The 20778-nt window shown below is 36.1% G+C and overlaps 1 protein-coding gene across 3 annotated transcripts in view; it reads right to left on the bottom strand.

Annotated features, from left to right (window-relative positions):
* The window catches only part of MDGA1 (MAM domain containing glycosylphosphatidylinositol anchor 1), a 429239-nt gene extending 409576 nt beyond the window's left edge, over positions 1-19663 (bottom strand). Inside the window, exon 1 of one of the 3 annotated variants that reach the window (XM_056568671.1) lies at positions 18120-19663. In XM_056568671.1, coding sequence (XP_056424646.1) covers positions 18120-18186 — 67 coding nt within the window. In that variant the 5' untranslated portion in view covers positions 18187-19663. The remainder of the gene's footprint in view (positions 1-18119) is intronic. The other 2 variants (XM_056568670.1, XM_056568672.1) reach the window with 2 other exon arrangements.
* Positions 19664-20778: the final 1115 nt, after the last annotated feature.

The raw sequence follows: 20778 nt of genomic DNA, 5'->3' as shown, positions 1-20778 counted from the left end.
GCGGGATTATTATACTGTAGATTATAATATATTACATTACAGCATGGTGCTGGATTTTTATACTGTAGATTATAATATATTACATTACAGCATGGTGCAGGATTATTATACTGTAGATTATAATGTATTACATTACAGCATGGTGCGGGATTATTATACTGTAGATTATAATATATTACATTACAGCATGGTGCGGGATTATTATACTGTAGATTATATTATATTACATTACAGCATGGTGCGGGATTATTATACTGTAGATTATAATATATTACATTACAGCATGGTGCGGGATTATTATAAAGTAGATTATAATGTATTATACTACAGCATGGTGCAGGATTATTATACTGTAGATTATAATGTATTACATTACAGCATGGTGCGGGATTATTATACTGTAGATTATAATGTATTACATTACAGCATGGTGCGGGATTATTATAATGTAGATTATAATGTATTACATTACAGCATGGTGCGGGATTATTATACTGTAGATTATAATGTATTATACTACAGCATGGTGCGGGATTATTATACTTTAGATTTTAATATATTACATTACAGCATGGTGCAGGATTATTATACTGTAGATTATAATATATTACATTACAGCATGGTGCGGGATTATTATAAAGTAGATTATAATATATTACATTACAGCATGGTGCGGGATTATTATACTGTAGATTATAATGTATTATACTACAGCATGGTGCGGGATTATTATACTGTAGATTATAATATATTACATTACAGCATGGTGTGGGATTATTATACTGTAGATTATAATATATTACATTACAGCATGGTGCGGGATTATTATACTGTAGATTATAATGTATTACATTACAGCATGGTGCAGGATTATTATACTGTAGATTATAATATATTACATTACAGCATGGTGCGGGATTATTATACTGTAGATTATAATGTATTACATTACAGCATGGTGCGGGATTATTATACTGTAGATTATAATGTATTACATTACAGCATGGTGCGGGATTATTATAATGTAGATTATAATGTATTACATTACAGCATGGTGCGGGATTATTATACTGTAGATTATAATGTATTATACTACAGCATGGTGCGGGATTATTATACTTTAGATTTTAATATATTACATTACAGCATGGTGCAGGATTATTATACTGTAGATTATAATATATTACATTACAGCATGGTGCAGGATTATTATACTGTAGATTATAATATATTACATTACAGCATGGTGCGGGATTATTATAAAGTAGATTATAATATATTACATTACAGCATGGTGCGGGATTATTATACTGTAGATTATAATGTATTATACTACAGCATGGTGCGGGATTATTATACTGTAGATTATAATATATTACATTACAGCATGGTGCGGGATTATTATACTGTAGATTATAATATATTACATTACAGCATGGTGCAGGATTATTATACTGTAGATTATAATATATTACATTACAGCATGGTGCAGGATTATTATACTGTAGATTATAATATATGACATTACAGCATGGTGCGGGTTTATTATACTGTAGATTATAATGTATTACATTACAGCATGGTGCGGGATTATTATACTGTAGATTATAATGTATTACATTACAGCATGGTGCAGGATTGTTATACTGTAGATTATAATATATTACATTACAGCATGGTGCGGCATTATTATACTGTAGATTATAATGTATTACATTACAGCATGGTGCGGGATTATTATACTGTAGATTATAATATATTACATTACAGCATGGTGCGGGATTATTATACTGTAGATTATATTATATTACATTACAGCATGGTGCGGGATTATTATACTGTAGATTATAATATTTTACATTACAGCATGGTGCGGGATTATTATACTGTAGATTATAATGTATTACACTACAGCATGGTGCGGGATTATTATACTGTAGATTATAATGTATTACATTACCGCATGGTGCGGGATTATTATACTGTAGATTATAATGTATTATACTACAGCATGGTGCGGGATTATTATACTGTAGATTATAATATATTACATTACAGCATGGTGCGGGATTATTATACTGTAGATTATAATGTATTATACTACAGCATGGTGCAGGATTATTATACTGTAGATTATAATATATCACATTACAGCATGGTGCAGGATTATTATACTGTAGATTATAATGTATTACATTACAGCATGGTGCGGGATTATTATACTGTAGATTATAATGTATTACATTACAGCATGGTGCGGGATTATTATAAAGTAGATTATAATGTATTACATTACAGCATGGTGCAGGATTATTATAATGTAGATTATAATGTATTACATTACAGCATGGTGCGGGATTATTATACTGTAGATTATAATGTATTATACTACAGCATGGTGCGGGATTATTATACTTTAGATTTTAATATATTACATTACAGCATGGTGCAGGATTATTATACTGTACATTATAATATATTACATTACAGCATGGTGCAGGATTATTATACTGTAGATTATAATATATTACATTACAGCATGGTGCGGGATTATTATAAAGTAGATTATAATATATTACATTACAGCATGGTGCGGGATTATTATACTGTAGATTATAATGTATTATACTACAGCATGATGCGGGATTATTATACTGTAGATTATAATATATTACATTACAGCATGGTGCGGGATTATTATACTGTAGATTATAATGTATTACATTACAGCATGGTGCAGGATTATTATACTGTAGATTATAATATATTACATTACAGCATGGTGCGGGATTATTATACTGTAGATTATAATGTATTACATTACAGCATGGTGCGGGATTATTATACTGTAGATTATAATGTATTACATTACAGCATGGTGCGGGATTATTATAATGTAGATTATAATGTATTACATTACAGCATGGTGCGGGATTATTATACTGTAGATTATAATGTATTATACTACAGCATGGTGCGGGATTATTATACTTTAGATTTTAATATATTACATTACAGCATGGTGCAGGATTATTATACTGTAGATTATAATATATTACATTACAGCATGGTGCGGGATTATTATACTGTAGATTATAATATATTACATTACAGCATGGTGCGGGATTATTATAAAGTAGATTATAATATATTACATTACAGCATGGTGCGGGATTATTATACTGTAGATTATAATGTATTATACTACAGCATGGTGCGGGATTATTATACTGTAGATTATAATATATTACATTACAGCATAGTGCGGGATTATTATACTGTAGATTATAATATATTACATTACAGCATGGTGCAGGATTATTATACTGTAGATTATAATATATTACATTACAGCATGGTGCAGGATTATTATACTGTAGATTATAATATATGACATTACAGCATGGTGCGGGTTTATTAAACTGTAGATTATAATGTATTACATTACAGCATGGTGCGGGATTATTATACTGTAGATTATAATGTATTACATTACAGCATGGTGCAGGATTGTTATACTGTAGATTATAATATATTACATTACAGCATGGTGCGGCATTATTATACTGTAGATTATAATGTATTACATTACAGCATGGTGCGGGATTATTATACTGTAGATTATAATATATTACATTACAGCATGGTGCGGGATTATTATACTGTAGATTATATTATATTACATTACAGCATGGTGCGGGATTATTATACTGTAGATTATAATATATTACATTACAGCATGGTGCGGGATTATTATACTGTAGATTATAATGTATTACACTACAGCATGGTGCGGGATTATTATACTGTAGATTATAATGTATTACTTTACAGCATGGTGCGGGATTATTATACTGTAGATTATAATGTATTATACTACAGCATGGTGCGGGATTATTATACTGTAGATTATAATATATTACATTACAGCATGGTGCGGGATTATTATACTGTAGATTATAATGTATTATACTACAGCATGGTGCGGGATTATTATACTGTAGATTATAATATATCACATTACAGCATGGTGCAGGATTATTATACTGTAGATTATAATGTATTACATTACAGCATGGTGCGGGATTATTATACTGTAGATTATAATGTATTACATTACAGCATGGTGCGGGATTATTATAAAGTAGATTATAATGTATTACATTACAGCATGGTGCAGGATTATTATAATGTAGATTATAATGTATTACATTACAGCATGGTGCGGGATTATTATACTGTAGATTATAATGTATTATACTACAGCATGGTGCGGGATTATTATACTTTAGATTTTAATATATTACATTACAGCATGGTGCAGGATTGTTATACTGTAGATTATAATATATTACATTACAGCATGGTGCGGGATTATTATAAAGTAGATTATAATATATTACATTACAGCATGGTGCGGGATTATTATACTGTAGATTATAATGTATTATACTACAGCATGGTGCGGGATTATTATACTGTAGATTATAATATATTACATTACAGCATGGTGCGGGATTATTATACTGTAGATTATAATGTATTACATTACAGCATGGTGCAGGATTATTATACTGTAGATTATAATATATTACATTACAGCATGGTGCGGGATTATTATACTGTAGATTATAATATATTACATTACAGCATGGTGCGGGATTATTATACTGTAGATTATAATATATTACATTACAGCATGGTGCAGGATTATTATACTGTAGATTATAATATATTACATTACAGCATGGTGCGGGTTTATTATACTGTAGATTATAATGTATTACATTACAGCATGGTGCGGGATTATTATACTGTAGATTATAATATATTACATTACAGCATGGTGCGGGTTTATTATACTGTAGATTATAATGTATTACATTACAGCATGGTGCGGAATTATTATACTGTAGATTATAATATATTACATTACAGCATGGTGCGGGATTATTATACTGTAGATTATATTATATTACATTACAGCATGGTGCAGGATTATTATACTGTAATTATAATATATTACATTACAGCATGGTTCGGGATTATTATACTGTAGATTATAATATATTACATTACAGCATGGTGCGGGATTATTATACTGTAGATTATAATGTATTACACTACAGCATGGTGCGGGATTATTATACTGTAGATTATAATGTATTACATTACAGCATGGTGCGGGATTATTATACTGTAGATTATAATGTATTACATTACAGCATGGTGCGGGATTTTTATACTGTAGATTATAATATATTACATTACAGCATGGTGCGGGATTATTATACTGTAGATTATAATGTATTATACTACAGCATGGTGCGGGATTATTATACTGTAGATTATAATATATCACATTACAGCATGGTGCAGGATTATTATACTGTAGATTATAATGTATTACATTACAGCATGGTGCAGGATTATTATAATGTAGATTATAATGTATTACATTACAGCATGGTGCGGGATTATTATACTGTAGATTATAATATATTACATTACAGCATGGTGCAGGATTATTATACTGTAGATTATAATATATCACATTACAGCATGGTGCAGGATTATTATACTGTAGATTATAATATATTACATTACAGCATGGTGCGGGATTTTTATACTGTAGATCATACTATATTACATTACAGCATGGTGCAGGATTATTATACTGTACATTATAATATATTACATTACAGCATGGTGCGGGATTATTATACTGTACATTATAATATATTACATTACAGCATGGTGCGGGTTTATTATACTGTAGATTATAATGTATTACATTACAGCATGGTGCGGGATTATTATACTGTAGATTATAATATATTACATTACAGCATGGTGCTGAATTATTATACTGTAGATTATAATGTATTTCATTACAGCATGGTGCGGGATTATTATACTGTAGATTATAATATATTACATTACAGCATGGTGCGGGATTATTATACTGTAAATTATAATGTATTACATTACAGCATGGTGCGGCATTATTATACTGTAGATTATAATATATTACATTACAGCATGGTGCGGGATTATTATACTGTACATTATAATATATTACATTACAGCATGGTGCGGTATTATTATACTGTAGATTATAATGTATTACATTACAGCATGGTGCTGGATTATTATACTCTAGATTATAATATATTACATTACAGCATGGTGCGGGATTATTATACTGTAGATTATAATGTATTACATTACAGCATGGTGCAGGATTATTATACTGTAGATTATAATGTATTATACTACAGCATGGTACAGGATTATTATACTGTAGATTATAATGTATTATACTACAGCATGGTGCGGTATTATTATACTGTAGATTATAATATATTACATTACAGCATGGTGCAGGATTATTATACTGTAGATTATAATATATTACATTACAGCATGGTGCAGGATTATTATACTGTAGATTATAATATATTACATTACAGCATGGTGCGGGATTATTATACTGTAGATTATAATATATTACATTACAGCATGGTGCGGGATTATTATACTGTAGATTATAATATATTACATTACAGCATGGTGCGGGATTATTATACTGTAGATTATAATATATTACATTACAGCATGGTGCGGGATTATTATACTGTAGATTATAATGTATTACATTACAGCGTGGTGCAGGATTATTATAGTGTAGATTATAATATATTACATTACAGCATGGTGCGGTATTATGATGCTGTAGATTATAATATATGACATTACAGCATGGTGCGGGATTATTATACTGTAGATTATAATATATTACATTACAGCATGGTGCAGGATTATTATACTGTAAATTATAATGTATTACATTACAGCATGGTGCGGGATTATTATACTGTAGATTATAATGTATTACACTACAGCATGGTGCGGGATTATTATACTGTAGATTATAATATATTACATTACAGCATGGTGCGGGATTATTATACTGTAGATTATAATATATTACATTACAGCGTGGTGCAGGATTATTATACTGTAGATTATAATATATTACATTACAGCATGGTGCGGGATTATTATACTGTAGATTATAATATATTACATTACAGCGTGGTGCAGGATTATTATACTGTAGATTATAATGTATTACATTACAGCGTGGTGCAGGATTATTATACTGTAGATTATAATGTATTACATTACAGCGTGGTGCAGGATTATTATACTGTAGATTATAATATATTACATTACAGCATGGTGCGGGATTATTATATTGTAGATTATAATATATTACATTGCATTCAGTTATGGTTCAGTAATGTATATTATAAACTACAGCGCCGCTCACTGCAGGACCCATAGAGATGGGCGCACAGGGCGGTATATTAACCTTTAAATTATGGTTTTTATGTATTTTTTATAGTGCTGACATATTCCCAAGAGCTGTACGTGGGTTTATTACAGTCCGGCTCCTCTGCTGTCACCTGCTGCCTGTAATAACTCAGTATAGAGCATTGAATAATACTGTAGATTATAACAAATTACAGTATATAGTATAATACCGTATAGGGCAGAGTACAGTAGATAGTATAATACAATATAGGGCAGAGTACAGTACAGTATATAGTATAATACAGTATAGGGCAGAGTACAGTGCAGTATATAGCATAATTCCGTATAGGGCAGAGTACAGTACAGTATATAGTATAATACCGTATAGGGCAGAGTACAGTACAGTATATAGTATAATACAGTATAGGGCACAGTACAGTACAGTATATAGTATAATACCGTATAGGGCAGAGTACAGTATATAGTATAATACAATATAGGGCAGAGTACAGTACAGTATATAGTATAATACCGTATAGGGCAGAGTACAGTACAGTAGATAGTATAATACAGTATAGGGCACGGTACAGTACAGTATATAGTATAATACCGTATAGGGCAGAGTACAGTACAGTATATAGTTTAATACCGTATAGTGCAGAGTACAGTACAGTATATAGTATAATACAATATAGGGCAGAGTACAGTACAGTATATAGCATAATTCCGTATAGGGCAGAGTGCAGTACAGTATATAGTATAATACCGTATAGGGCAGAGTACAGTATATAGTATAATACAATATAGGGCAGAGTACAGTACAGTATATAGTATAATACCGTATAGGGCAGAGCACAGTACAGTATATAGTATAATACAGTATAGGGCAGAGTACAGTACAGTATATAGCATAATACCGTATAGGGCAGAGCACAGTACAGTATATAGTATAATACGATATAGGGCAGAGTACAGCGCAGTATATAGTATAATACAGTATAGGGCAGAGTACAGTACAGTATATAATATAATCTATAATACCGTATAGGGCAGAGTACAACGCAGTATGAATGCAGGTTAAAGTATTGTGAATTGTTGTAGATTATAGGTTATTACAGTCCAGCTCCCCTCCTGTATATAATACAGTATATAGAATAATACAGTACAGGGCAGAGTACAGTATAGTATATAGTATAATACCGTATAGGGCAGAGTACAGTATAGTATATAGTATAATACCGTATAGGGCAGAGTACAGTACAGTATATAGTATAATACAGTATAGGGCAGAGTACAGTACAGTATATAGTATAATACAGTATTGGGCAGAGTACAGTACAGTATATAGTATAATACAGTATAGGGCAGAGTACAGTACAGTATATAGTATAATACAGTATAGGGTAGAGTACAGTACAGTATATAGTATAATACAGTATAGGGCAGAGTACAGTACAGTATATAGTATAATACCGTATAGGGCAGAGTACAGTACAGTACATAGTATAATACCGTATAGGGCAGAGTACAGTACAGTATATAGTATAATACCATATAGAGCAGAGTACAGTACAGTATATAGTATAATACAGTATAGGGCAGAGTACAGTACAGTATATAGTATAATACCATATAGAGCAGAGTACAGTACAGTATATAGTATAATACCATATAGAGCAGAGTACAGTACAGTATATAGTATAATACAGTATAGAGCAGAGTACAGTACAGTATATAGTATAACACCATATAGAGCAGAGTACAGTACAGTATATAGTATAATACAGTATAGGGCAGAGTACAGTACAGTATATAGTATAACACCATATAGAGCAGAATACAGTACAGTATATAGTATAATACAATATAGGGCAGAGTACAGTACAGTATATAGTATAATACCGTATAGAGCAGAGTACAGTACAGTATATAGTATAATACCGTATAGGGCAGAGTACAGTACAGTACATAGTATAATACCGTATAGGGCAGAGTACAGTACAGTATATAGTATAATACCATATAGAGCAGAGTACAGTACAGTATATAATACCGTATAGGGCAGAGTACAGTACAGTATATAGTATAATACAGTATAGGGCAGAGTACAGTACAGTATATAGTATAATACAGTATAGGGCAGAGTACAGTACAGTATATAGTATAATACCATATAGAGCAGAGTACAGTACAGTATATAGTATAATACCATATAGAGCAGAGTACAGTACAGTATATAGTATAATACCATATAGAGCAGAGTACAGTACAGTATATAGTATAATACAGTATAGAGCAGAGTACAGTACAGTATATAGTATAACACCATATAGAGCAGAGTACAGTACAGTATATTGTATAATACAGTATAGGGCAGAGTACAGTACAGTATATAGTATAACACCATATAGAGCAGAGTACAGTACAGTATATAGTATAATACAATATAGGGCAGAGTACAGTACAGTATATAGTATAATACAGTATTGGGCAGAGTACAGTACAGTATATAGTATAACACCATATAGAGCAGAGTACAGTACAGTATATAGTATAATACCATATAGAGCAGAGTACAGTACAGTATATAGTATAATACAGTATAGAGCAGAGTACAGTACAGTATATAGTATAACACCATATAGAGCAGAGTACAGTACAGTATATAGTATAATACAGTATAGGGCAGAGTACAGTACAGTATATAGTATAACACCATATAGAGCAGAGTACAGTACAGTATATAGTATAATACAATATAGGGCAGAGTACAGTACAGTATATAGTATAATACCGTATAGAGCAGAGTACAGTACAGTATATAGTATAATACCGTATAGGGCAGAGTACAGTACAGTACATAGTATAATACCGTATAGGGCAGAGTACAGTACAGTATATAGTATAATACCATATAGAGCAGAGTACAGTACAGTATATAGTATAATACAGTATAGGGCACAGTACAGTACAGTATATAGTATAATACAGTATAGAGCAGAGTACAGTACAGTATATAGTATAATACCGTATAGGGCAGAGTACAGTACAGTACATAGTATAATACCGTATAGGGCAGAGTACAGTACAGTATATAGTATAATACCATATAGAGCAGAGTACAGTACAGTATATAGTATAATACAGTATAGGGCACAGTACAGTACAGTATATAGTATAATACAGTATAGGGCAGAGTACAGTACAGTATATAGTATAATACCATATAGAGCAGAGTACAGTACAGTATATAGTATAATACCATATAGAGCAGAGTACAGTACAGTATATAGTATAATACCATATAGAGCAGAGTACAGTACAGTATATAGTATAATACAGTATAGAGCAGAGTACAGTACAGTATATAGTATAACACCATATAGAGCAGAGTACAGTACAGTATATTGTATAATACAGTATAGGGCAGAGTACAGTACAGTATATAGTATAACACCATATAGAGCAGAGTACAGTACAGTATATAGTATAATACAATATAGGGCAGAGTACAGTATATAGTATAATACAGTATAGAGCAGAGTACAGTACAGTATATAATACAGTATAGGGCAGAGTACAGTATAGTATATAGTATAATACCGTATAGGGCAGAGTACAGTACAGTATATTGTATAATACAGTATAGGGCAGAGTACAGTACAGTATATAGTATAACACCATATAGAGCAGAGTACAGTACAGTATATAGTATAATACAGTATAGGGCAGAGTACAGTACAGTATATAGTATAACACCATATAGAGCAGAGTACAGTACAGTATATAGTATAATACAATATAGGGCAGAGTACAGTACAGTATATAGTATAATACCGTATAGAGCAGAGTACAGTACAGTATATAGTATAATACCGTATAGGGCAGAGTACAGTACAGTACATAGTATAATACCGTATAGGGCAGAGTACAGTACAGTATATAGTATAATACCATATAGAGCAGAGTACAGTACAGTATATAGTATAATACAGTATAGGGCACAGTACAGTACAGTATATAGTATAATACAGTATAGAGCAGAGTACAGTACAGTATATAGTATAATACCGTATAGGGCAGAGTACAGTACAGTACATAGTATAATACCGTATAGGGCAGAGTACAGTACAGTATATAGTATAATACCATATAGAGCAGAGTACAGTACAGTATATAGTATAATACAGTATAGGGCACAGTACAGTACAGTATATAGTATAATACAGTATAGGGCAGAGTACAGTACAGTATATAGTATAATACCATATAGAGCAGAGTACAGTACAGTATATAGTATAATACCATATAGAGCAGAGTACAGTACAGTATATAGTATAATACCATATAGAGCAGAGTACAGTACAGTATATAGTATAATACAGTATAGAGCAGAGTACAGTACAGTATATAGTATAACACCATATAGAGCAGAGTACAGTACAGTATATTGTATAATACAGTATAGGGCAGAGTACAGTACAGTATATAGTATAACACCATATAGAGCAGAGTACAGTACAGTATATAGTATAATACAATATAGGGCAGAGTACAGTATATAGTATAATACAGTATAGAGCAGAGTACAGTACAGTATATAATACAGTATAGGGCAGAGTACAGTATAGTATATAGTATAATACCGTATAGGGCAGAGTACAGTACAGTATATTGTATAATACAGTATAGGGCAGAGTACAGTACAGTATATAGTATAACACCATATAGAGCAGAGTACAGTACAGTATATAGTATAATACAATATAGGGCAGAGTACAGTACAGTATATAGTATAATACAGTATAGAGCAGAGTACAGTACAGTATATAATACCGTATAGGGCAGAGTACAGTACAGTATATAGTATAATACAGTATAGGGCAGAGTACAGTACAGTATATAGTATAATACCGTATAGGGCAGAGTACAGTACAGTATATAGCATAATACAGTATAGGGCAGAGTACAGTACAGTATATAGTATAATACCATATAGAGCAGAGTACAGTACAGTATATAGTATAATACCGTATAGAGCAGAGTACAGTACAGTATATAGTATAATACAGTATAGGGCAGAATACAGTACAGTATATAGTATAATACCATATAGAGCAGAGTACAGTACAGTATATAGTATAATACCATATAGGGCAGAGTACAGTACAGTATATAGTATAATACCATATAGAGCAGAGTACAGTACAGTATATAGTATAATACAGTATAGGGCAGAGTACAGTACAGTATATAGTATAATACCATATAGAGCAGAGTACAGTACAGTATATAGTATAATACAATATAGGGCAGAGTACAGTACAGTATATAGTATAATACAGTATAGAGCAGAGTACAGTACAGTATATAATACCGTATAGGGCAGAGTACAGTACAGTATATAGTATAATACCGTTTAGAGGAGAGTACAGTACAGTATATAATACCGTACAGGGCAGAGTACAGTACAGTATATAGTATAATACCGTATAGGGCAGAGTACAGTATATAGTATAATACCATATAGAGCAGAGTACAGTACAGTATATAATACCGTATAGGGCAGAGTACAGTACAGTATATAGTATAATACCGTATAGAGCAGAGTACAGTACAGTATATAATACCGTACAGGGCAGAGTACAGTACAGTATATAGTATAATACCGTATAGGGCAGAGTACAGTACATTATATAGTATAATAACGTATAGAGCAGAGTACAGTACAGTATATAGTATAATACCGTATAGGGCAGAGTATAGTACAGTATATAGTATAATACCGTATAGAGCAGAGTACAGTACAGTATATAATACCGTACAGGGCAGAGTACAGTACAGTATATAGTATAATACCGTATAGGGCAGAGTACAGTACATTATATAGTATAATAACGTATAGAGCAGAGTACAGTACAGTATATAGTATAATACCGTATAGGGCAGAGTATAGTACAGTATATAGTATAATACCGTATAGAGCAGAGTACAGTACAGTATATAATACCGTACAGGGCAGAGTACAGTACATTATATAGTATAATACCGTATAGAGCAGAGTACAGTACAGTATATAGTATAATACCGTATAGAGCAGAGTACAGTACAGTATATAGTATAATACCGTATAGAGCAGAGTACAGTACAGTATATAGTATAATACCGTATAGAGCAGAGTACAGTACAGTATATAGTATAATACCGTATAGAGCAGAGTACAGTACAGTATATAGTATAATACCATATAGAGCAGAGTACAGTACAGTATATAGTATAATACCATATAGAGCAGAGTACAGTACAGTATATAGTATAATACCGTATAGAGCAGAGTACAGTACAGTATATAGTATAATACCGTATAGAGCAGAGTACAGTATGGGATATAATGCAGCGCTGTAGGTTATAGGTTATTATATCTCTACTGTCAGCTGGCGCCCTGTGATAGGGTATATAGCCTTAGTGCAGAGCAGTATATAGTATATCCAGTACAGTGTGAATGGAGACCATTGTAGATTATAGTTTATTACAGATTCACCACATCTATATTGTCAGCTGAGATACGGTATCTAATCTCCAGTCTAATGCAGTGTATAATATAATGGAGTCCGGCACTATAGTCATAGTATTATACAGAAGATTATCGTTTATTACAGTTCAGCTGCTGTCCTGTGGAGTATATAGTATATATAGTATGCAGCACAGTATAATAATATAGTATACATAGTATACAGCACAGTATAATAATATAGTATATATAGTACATAGCACAGTATAATAATATAGTATATATAGTGTACAGCACAGTATAATAATATTGTATATATAGTATGCAGCACAGTATAATAATATAGTATGTATAGTATACAGCACAGTATAATAATATAGTATATAGTATACAGCACAGTATAATAATATAGTATATATAGTATGCAGCACAGTATAATAATATAGTATACATAGTATACAGCACAGTATAATAATATAGTATATAGTATACAGCACAGTATAATAATATTGTATATATAGTATGCAGCACAGTATAATAATATAGTATACATAGTATACAGCACAGTATAATAATATAGTATATAGTATACAGCACAGTATAATAATATAGTATATATAGTATGCAGCACAGTATAATAATATAGTATATATAGTATGCAGCACAGTATAATAATATAGTATGTATAGTATACAGCACAGTATATTAATATTGTATATATAGTATACAGCACAGTATAATAATATAGTATATATAGTATACAGCACAGTATATTAATATTGTATATATAGTATACAGCACAGTATAATAATATAGTATATATAGTATGCAGCACAGTATAATAATATAGTATATAGTATACAGCACAGTATAATAATATTGTATATATAGTATGCAGCACAGTATAATAATATAGTATATATAGTATGCAGCACAGTATAATAATATAGTATATATAGTATACAGCACAGTATATTAATATTGTATATATAGTATACAGCACAGTATAATAATATAGTATATATAGTATGCAGCACAGTATAATAATATAGTATATATAGTATACAGCACAGTATATTAATATTGTATATATAGTATACAGCACAGTATAATAATATTGTATATATACTATACAGCACAGTATAATAATATAGTATATAGTATACAGCACAGTATAATAATATAGTATATATAGTATGCAGCACAGTATAATAATATAGTATGTATAGTATACAGCACAGTATAATAATATAGTATATATAGTATGCAGCACAGTATAATAATATAGTATATATAGTATACAGCACAGTATAATAATATAGTATAGTATACAGCACAGTATAATAATATTGTATATATAGTATATATAGTATACAGCACAGTATAATAATATTGTATATATAGTATACAGCACAGTATAATAATATAGTATATATAGTATACAACACAGTATAATAATATTGTATATATAGTATACAGCACAGTATAATAATATAGTATATATAGTATACAGCACAGTAGAATAATATTGTATATATAGTATACAGCACAGTATAATAATTTTGTATATATAGTATACAGCACAGTATAATACTATAGTATATATAGTATGCAGCACAGTATAATAATATAGTATATATAGTACATAGCACAGTATAATAATATAGTATATAGTATACAGCACAGTATAATAATATTGTATATAGTATACAGCACAGTATAATAATATTGTATATAGTATACAGCACAGTATAATAATATTGTATATAGTATACAGCACAGTATAATAATATAGTATATAGTATACAACACAGTATAATAATATAGTATATAGTATACAGCACAGTATAATAATATAGTATATATAGTATCAACACAGTATAATAATATTGTATATAGTATACAGCACAGTATAATAATATAGTATATAGTATACAACACAGTATAATAATATAGTATATAGTATACAGCACAGTATAATAATATAGTATATATAGTATCCAACACAGTATAATAATATAGTATATAGTATACAGCACAGTATAATAATATAGTATATATAGTATCCAACACAGTATAATAATATTGTATATAGTATACAGCACAGTATAATAACATAGTATATATAGTATACAGCACAGTATAATAATATTGTATATATATAGTATACAGCACAGTATAATAATATAGTATATATAGTATACAGCACAGTATAATAATATAGTATAGATATACTGTGAGGTGTATGTCCTAGGTCCCGGTATGTTGGCAGTCTGTAGGGTCCAGGCTCTAGGTGCCCGGTATGTTGGCAGTCTGTGGGGTACAGGGTCTAGGTGCCCGGTATGTTGGCAGTCTGTGGGGTACAGGGTCTAGGTGCCCGGTATGTTGGCAGTCTGTAGGGTCCAGGCTCTAGGTACCCGGTATGTTGGCAGTCTGTGGGTACAGGGTCTAGGTCCCGGTATGTTGGCAGTCTATGGGGTACAGGCTCTAGGTGCCCGGTATGTTGGCAGTCTGTGAGGTACAGGCTCTAGGTGCCCGGTATGTTGGCAGTCTGTGGGGTACAGGGTCTAGGTGCCCGGTATGTTGGCAGTCTGTAGGGTCCAGGCTCTAGGTGCCCGGTATGTTGGCAGTCTGTGGGGTACAGAATCTAGGTGCCCGGTATGTTGACAGTCTGTGGGGTACATTGTCTAGGTGCCCGGTATGTTGGCAGTCTGTAGGGTCCAGGCTCTAGGTGCCCGGTATGTTGGCAGTCTGTGGGGTACAGGGTCTAGGTCCCGGTATGTTGGCAGTATGTGGGGTACAGGCTCTATGTGCCCGGTATGTTGGCAGTCTGTGGGGTCCAGGCTCTATGTGCCCGGTATGTTGGCAGTCTGTAGGGTCCAGGCTCTAGGTGCCCGGTATGTTGGCAGTCTGTAGGGTCCAGGCTCTAGGTGCCCGGTATGTTGGCAGTCTGTGGGGTACAGAATCTAGGTGCCCGGTATGTTGGCAGTCTGTAGGGTCCAGGCTCTAGGTGCCCGGTATGTTGGCAGTCTGTGGGTACAGGGTCTAGGTCCCGATATGTTGGCAGTCTATGGGGTACAGGGTCTAGGTGCCCGGTATGTTGGCAGTCTGTGGGGTACAGGGTCTAGGTGCCCGGTATGTTGGCAGTCTGTAGGGTACAGGGTCTAGGTGCCCGGTATGTTGGCAGTCTGTAGGGTACAGGGTCTAGGTGCCCGGTATGTTGGCCATCTGTGGGGTCCAGGCTCTAGGTACCCGGTATGTTGGCAGTCTGTGGGGTACAGGGTCTAGGTCCCGGTATGTTGGCAGTCTGTAGGGTCCAGGCTCTAGGTGCCCGGTATGTTGGCAGTCTGTGAGGTACAGGCTCTAGGTGCCCGGTATGTTGGCAGTCTGTGGGGTCCAGGCTCTAGGTGCCCGGTATGTTGGCAGTCTCTGGGGTACAGGCTCTAGGTGCCCGGTATGTTGGCAGTCTGTGGGGTACAGAGTCTAGGTGCCCGGTATGTTGGCAGTCTGTGGGGTACAGAGTCTAGGTGCCCGGTATGTTGGCAGTCTGTGGGGTACAGGGTCTAGGTCCCGGTATGTTGTCAGTGTATGGGGTACAGGCTCTAGGTGCCCGGTATGTTGGCAGTCTGTGGGGTACAGGCTCTAGGTGCCCGGTATGTTGGCAGTCTGTGGGGTCCAGGCTCTAGGTGCCCGGTATGTTGGCAGTCTGTGGGGTCCAGGCTCTAGGTGCCCGGTATGTTGGCAGTCTGTGGGGTCCAGGCTCTAGGTGCCCGGTATGTTGGCAGTCTGTGGGGTCCAGGCTCTAGGTGCCCGGTATGTTGGCAGTCTGTGGGGTACAGAGTCTAGGTGCCCGGTATGTTGGCAGTCTGTGGGGTACAGGGTCTAGGTCCCGGTATGTTGTCAGTGTATGGGGTCCAGGCTCTAGGTGCCCGGTATGTTGGCAGTCTGTGGGGTCAAGGCTCTAGGTGCCCGGTATGTTGACAGTCTGTTGGGTACAGGGTCTAGGTGCCCGGTATGTTGGCAGTCTGTGGGGTCAAGGCTCTAGGTGCCCGGTATGTTGGCAGTCTGTGGGGTCAAGGCTCTAGGTGCCCGGTATGTTGGCAGTCTGTGGGGTCCAGGCTCTAGGTGCCCGGTATGTTGGCAGTCTGTGGGGTACAGGGTCTAGGTGCTCCAGACAGTGGGTGAGAGACAGTGGGCACAGTGCAGGGTTCTCTACATCACTCTCTGCCAGCTGCTGGCACAGTCCTCTCCCCCAGACCCCTCCACCCTCCCCGGCCCCTCTTCTTACCATAAGCGCCTTGTCCGCTGCCGGATCCGGGGAGCAGAGACAGAAGCAGAAGCCACAAGATCCCCATCCTGGGCGTCCGCAGATCCCAGCAGCATCCAGCCCGGGCACAGCTGGTCTCCCGGCACCAAGTGCCAATCCAGCCCGTGCACAGCTCTTTCCCGGCTCCAAGTGCCAATCCAGCCCGTGCACAGCTCTTTCCCGGCTCCAAGTGCCAATCCAGCCCGTGCACAGCTCTTTCCCGGCTCCAAGTGCCAATCCAGCCCGGGCACAGCTCGTCTCCCGGCTCCAAGTGCCAATCCAGCCCGTGCACAGCTCTTTCCCGGCTCCAAGTGCCAATCCAGCCCGTGCACAGCTCTTTCCCGGCTCCGAGTGCCAATCCAGCCCGTGCACAGCTCGTCTGCCCGGCTCCGAGTGCCAATCCAGCCCGTGCACAGCTCTTTCCCGGCTCCAGGTGCTCAGTGAAGGAATCCCCGGCTCATCCACCGATCTCCCCGGCTCATTCACCGATCTCCCCGGCTCATCCACCGATCTCCCCGGCTCATCCACCGATCTCCCGGAGACTCAGCAGCCGCATCCACCGCACATCCATCAAGTCCACAAAGTGCTGCCCAGTGCCCCCCACCCTGGCACCGAGCGGATGGGGGGTGGGGAGTGTGCCCCCTCCTGATGTCCTCACTCCGGAGATCTGCGGGGGGCGCAATCCACTGCCCGGAGCCGCGATCCTGCAGCAGATCCCGCAACAAGTGTCCGCAGCCCCGGAGCCGAGGACCGCAGTGCCGGAGGGGTTAATCCTGGTGGGACTGTGGTCGGGTCTCCTGGAGCAGTGAAGGGGTTAATCGTGCAGCCTCCTGTGAGGACCGGACAAGTTCCTCCTCAGATCTCAGCCTCCAGTTTATATGAAGCTGCCGAGCACCAATGGCAGAATGTGATCCGGAGAGGAGCAGCCTCCACCCCAAATCCCAGAGCCTCCCCCAGGACCAATTAGAGAGGATCCAGCGGAATAGAGGGGGGTGCAGGGGCAGGAGGCGGCCGGGAGGGGGCGAGGCGGAGCTGATGCTGCGGAGAAGGGGGCGCCGCTCCGGTCCCGGGAACTTGTTGCAGGAACATCTATGGGATGACAGCAGCGCCCACCGACCCGACAGCACCGAGGGGTCAGGGGTCACGGTCCATTGTGTCCCAGCGTAATGTGAGGGGTCAGGATGAAGAGACAGAGGTGTCAGACCCGAAACCTGAGGAATATGCCGGGGGCACTCCAAAAACTCACTGTGCATTACCAGCGGCGTCCACTGGGGGCAGTGATCAGTCACAGAATGATCGGAACTGAACACAAGAGGATGGAGGCGGAACCTGCGGATTACATGACACCGATCCCACCGATCCCCAGTCTGCTCTCTCATCTCCCTCCTTTCTTCCCTCCTGTCTCTTCCTTCTCTCTATCTCCTTCCTTCATTTCTCTCTCTCTGTTCTTTTCTATCTTCCTCCCTCCCTTCCATCTTATCTCCTCTTCTATTTCCTTCCTTTCTAACTCTCTGCTCTACTTTCTTCCTTCCTCTCCCTTCATTCTCTCCTTCATTCTTTTCTCCCCCCCCCCCCCACAGCCTTTCTTTCCTTCCTACCTTCCTTATTCCCTTCTTTCTCCTCTTCTTTCCTATCCTCCCTATCTCATTCCCCCTTTCCCTATCACATCCCATTCTTTCTCTCTTCTTCTCTTCTATCACCTTCCTTCCTTCCTCACTCTCCTTTCCTTCCCTACCCACATCTACTTCCTCCTTCCTTCAGATTTTCCTTTTTCCTCCCTTTCCCTTCCCCTTTCCTTCTTTCTTTCCTCCCTTCCTTCCCTCTTTCCTTCCCTCTTTCTGTTTGCCCTGCTTTCTTTTCTTCTTTCCCCTTTCCCTCCCTTCATTATTTCTATTCTCCCTCTCTCATTCCTTCTTTACCTCCTCCCTCCTTCCCTTTCTTTCCCATCTACATATTTTCTTCCCTCCTTTCTTCTTCTCCCTCACCCTTTCCTTCATTCTTTGCTCCCTTTCTATCTTCCTTTCTCTCTCTTTCCTTCCCTCCACATCTCCTTCATCCCTCTCTTCCTCCCGTCCATCCTATCTCCTCTTCTATTTCCTTCCTTCCTCTCTCTTCCTTCATTCTTATTTTCTTCCTTCCCCTCTTCTTTCCTTCCCTTCCTCTCACACCCTTTACCCTCACTCCCCTTTCCTCCATTTCACCATTTATCTACTACTTTCTTCCTTCCTTCATATTTTCCTTTTTCCTCCCCCATCCTTTTTCTTTCCTTCCTTCTTTCCTTCCTTCTTTCTTTCTCTCTTTCTTCCTTTCTTTCTTTCTTTCTTTCTTTCTTCCTTCCTTCTTTCTTTCTTTCTTTCTTTCTTTCCTTCCTTCTTTCTTTCTTTCTTTCTTTCTTTCTTTCCTTCCTTCTTTCTTTCTTTCTTTCTTTCTTTCCTTCTTTCTTTCTTTCTTTCTTTCCTTCCTATCTTCCTTATTCCCTTCTTTCTCTTCTTTCCTATCCTCCCTATCTCATTCCCCTTTTCCTTTCCCTATCACATCCCATTCTTTCTCCCTTCTTCTATCTTCTCTTCTATCACCTTCCTTTCTCCTTCATTCTCCTTTTCTTCCCTACCCACATCTACTTCCTTCATTCCCTCTTCCT

Source organism: Hyla sarda, chromosome 3 (genome assembly GCF_029499605.1).
Source record: "Hyla sarda isolate aHylSar1 chromosome 3, aHylSar1.hap1, whole genome shotgun sequence".
In the NCBI taxonomy this organism is placed as follows: Eukaryota; Metazoa; Chordata; class Amphibia; order Anura; family Hylidae; genus Hyla; species Hyla sarda.
The sequence above is the reverse complement of the archived record's forward strand: the minus strand, read 5'-3'. Positions and strand labels throughout refer to the sequence as shown.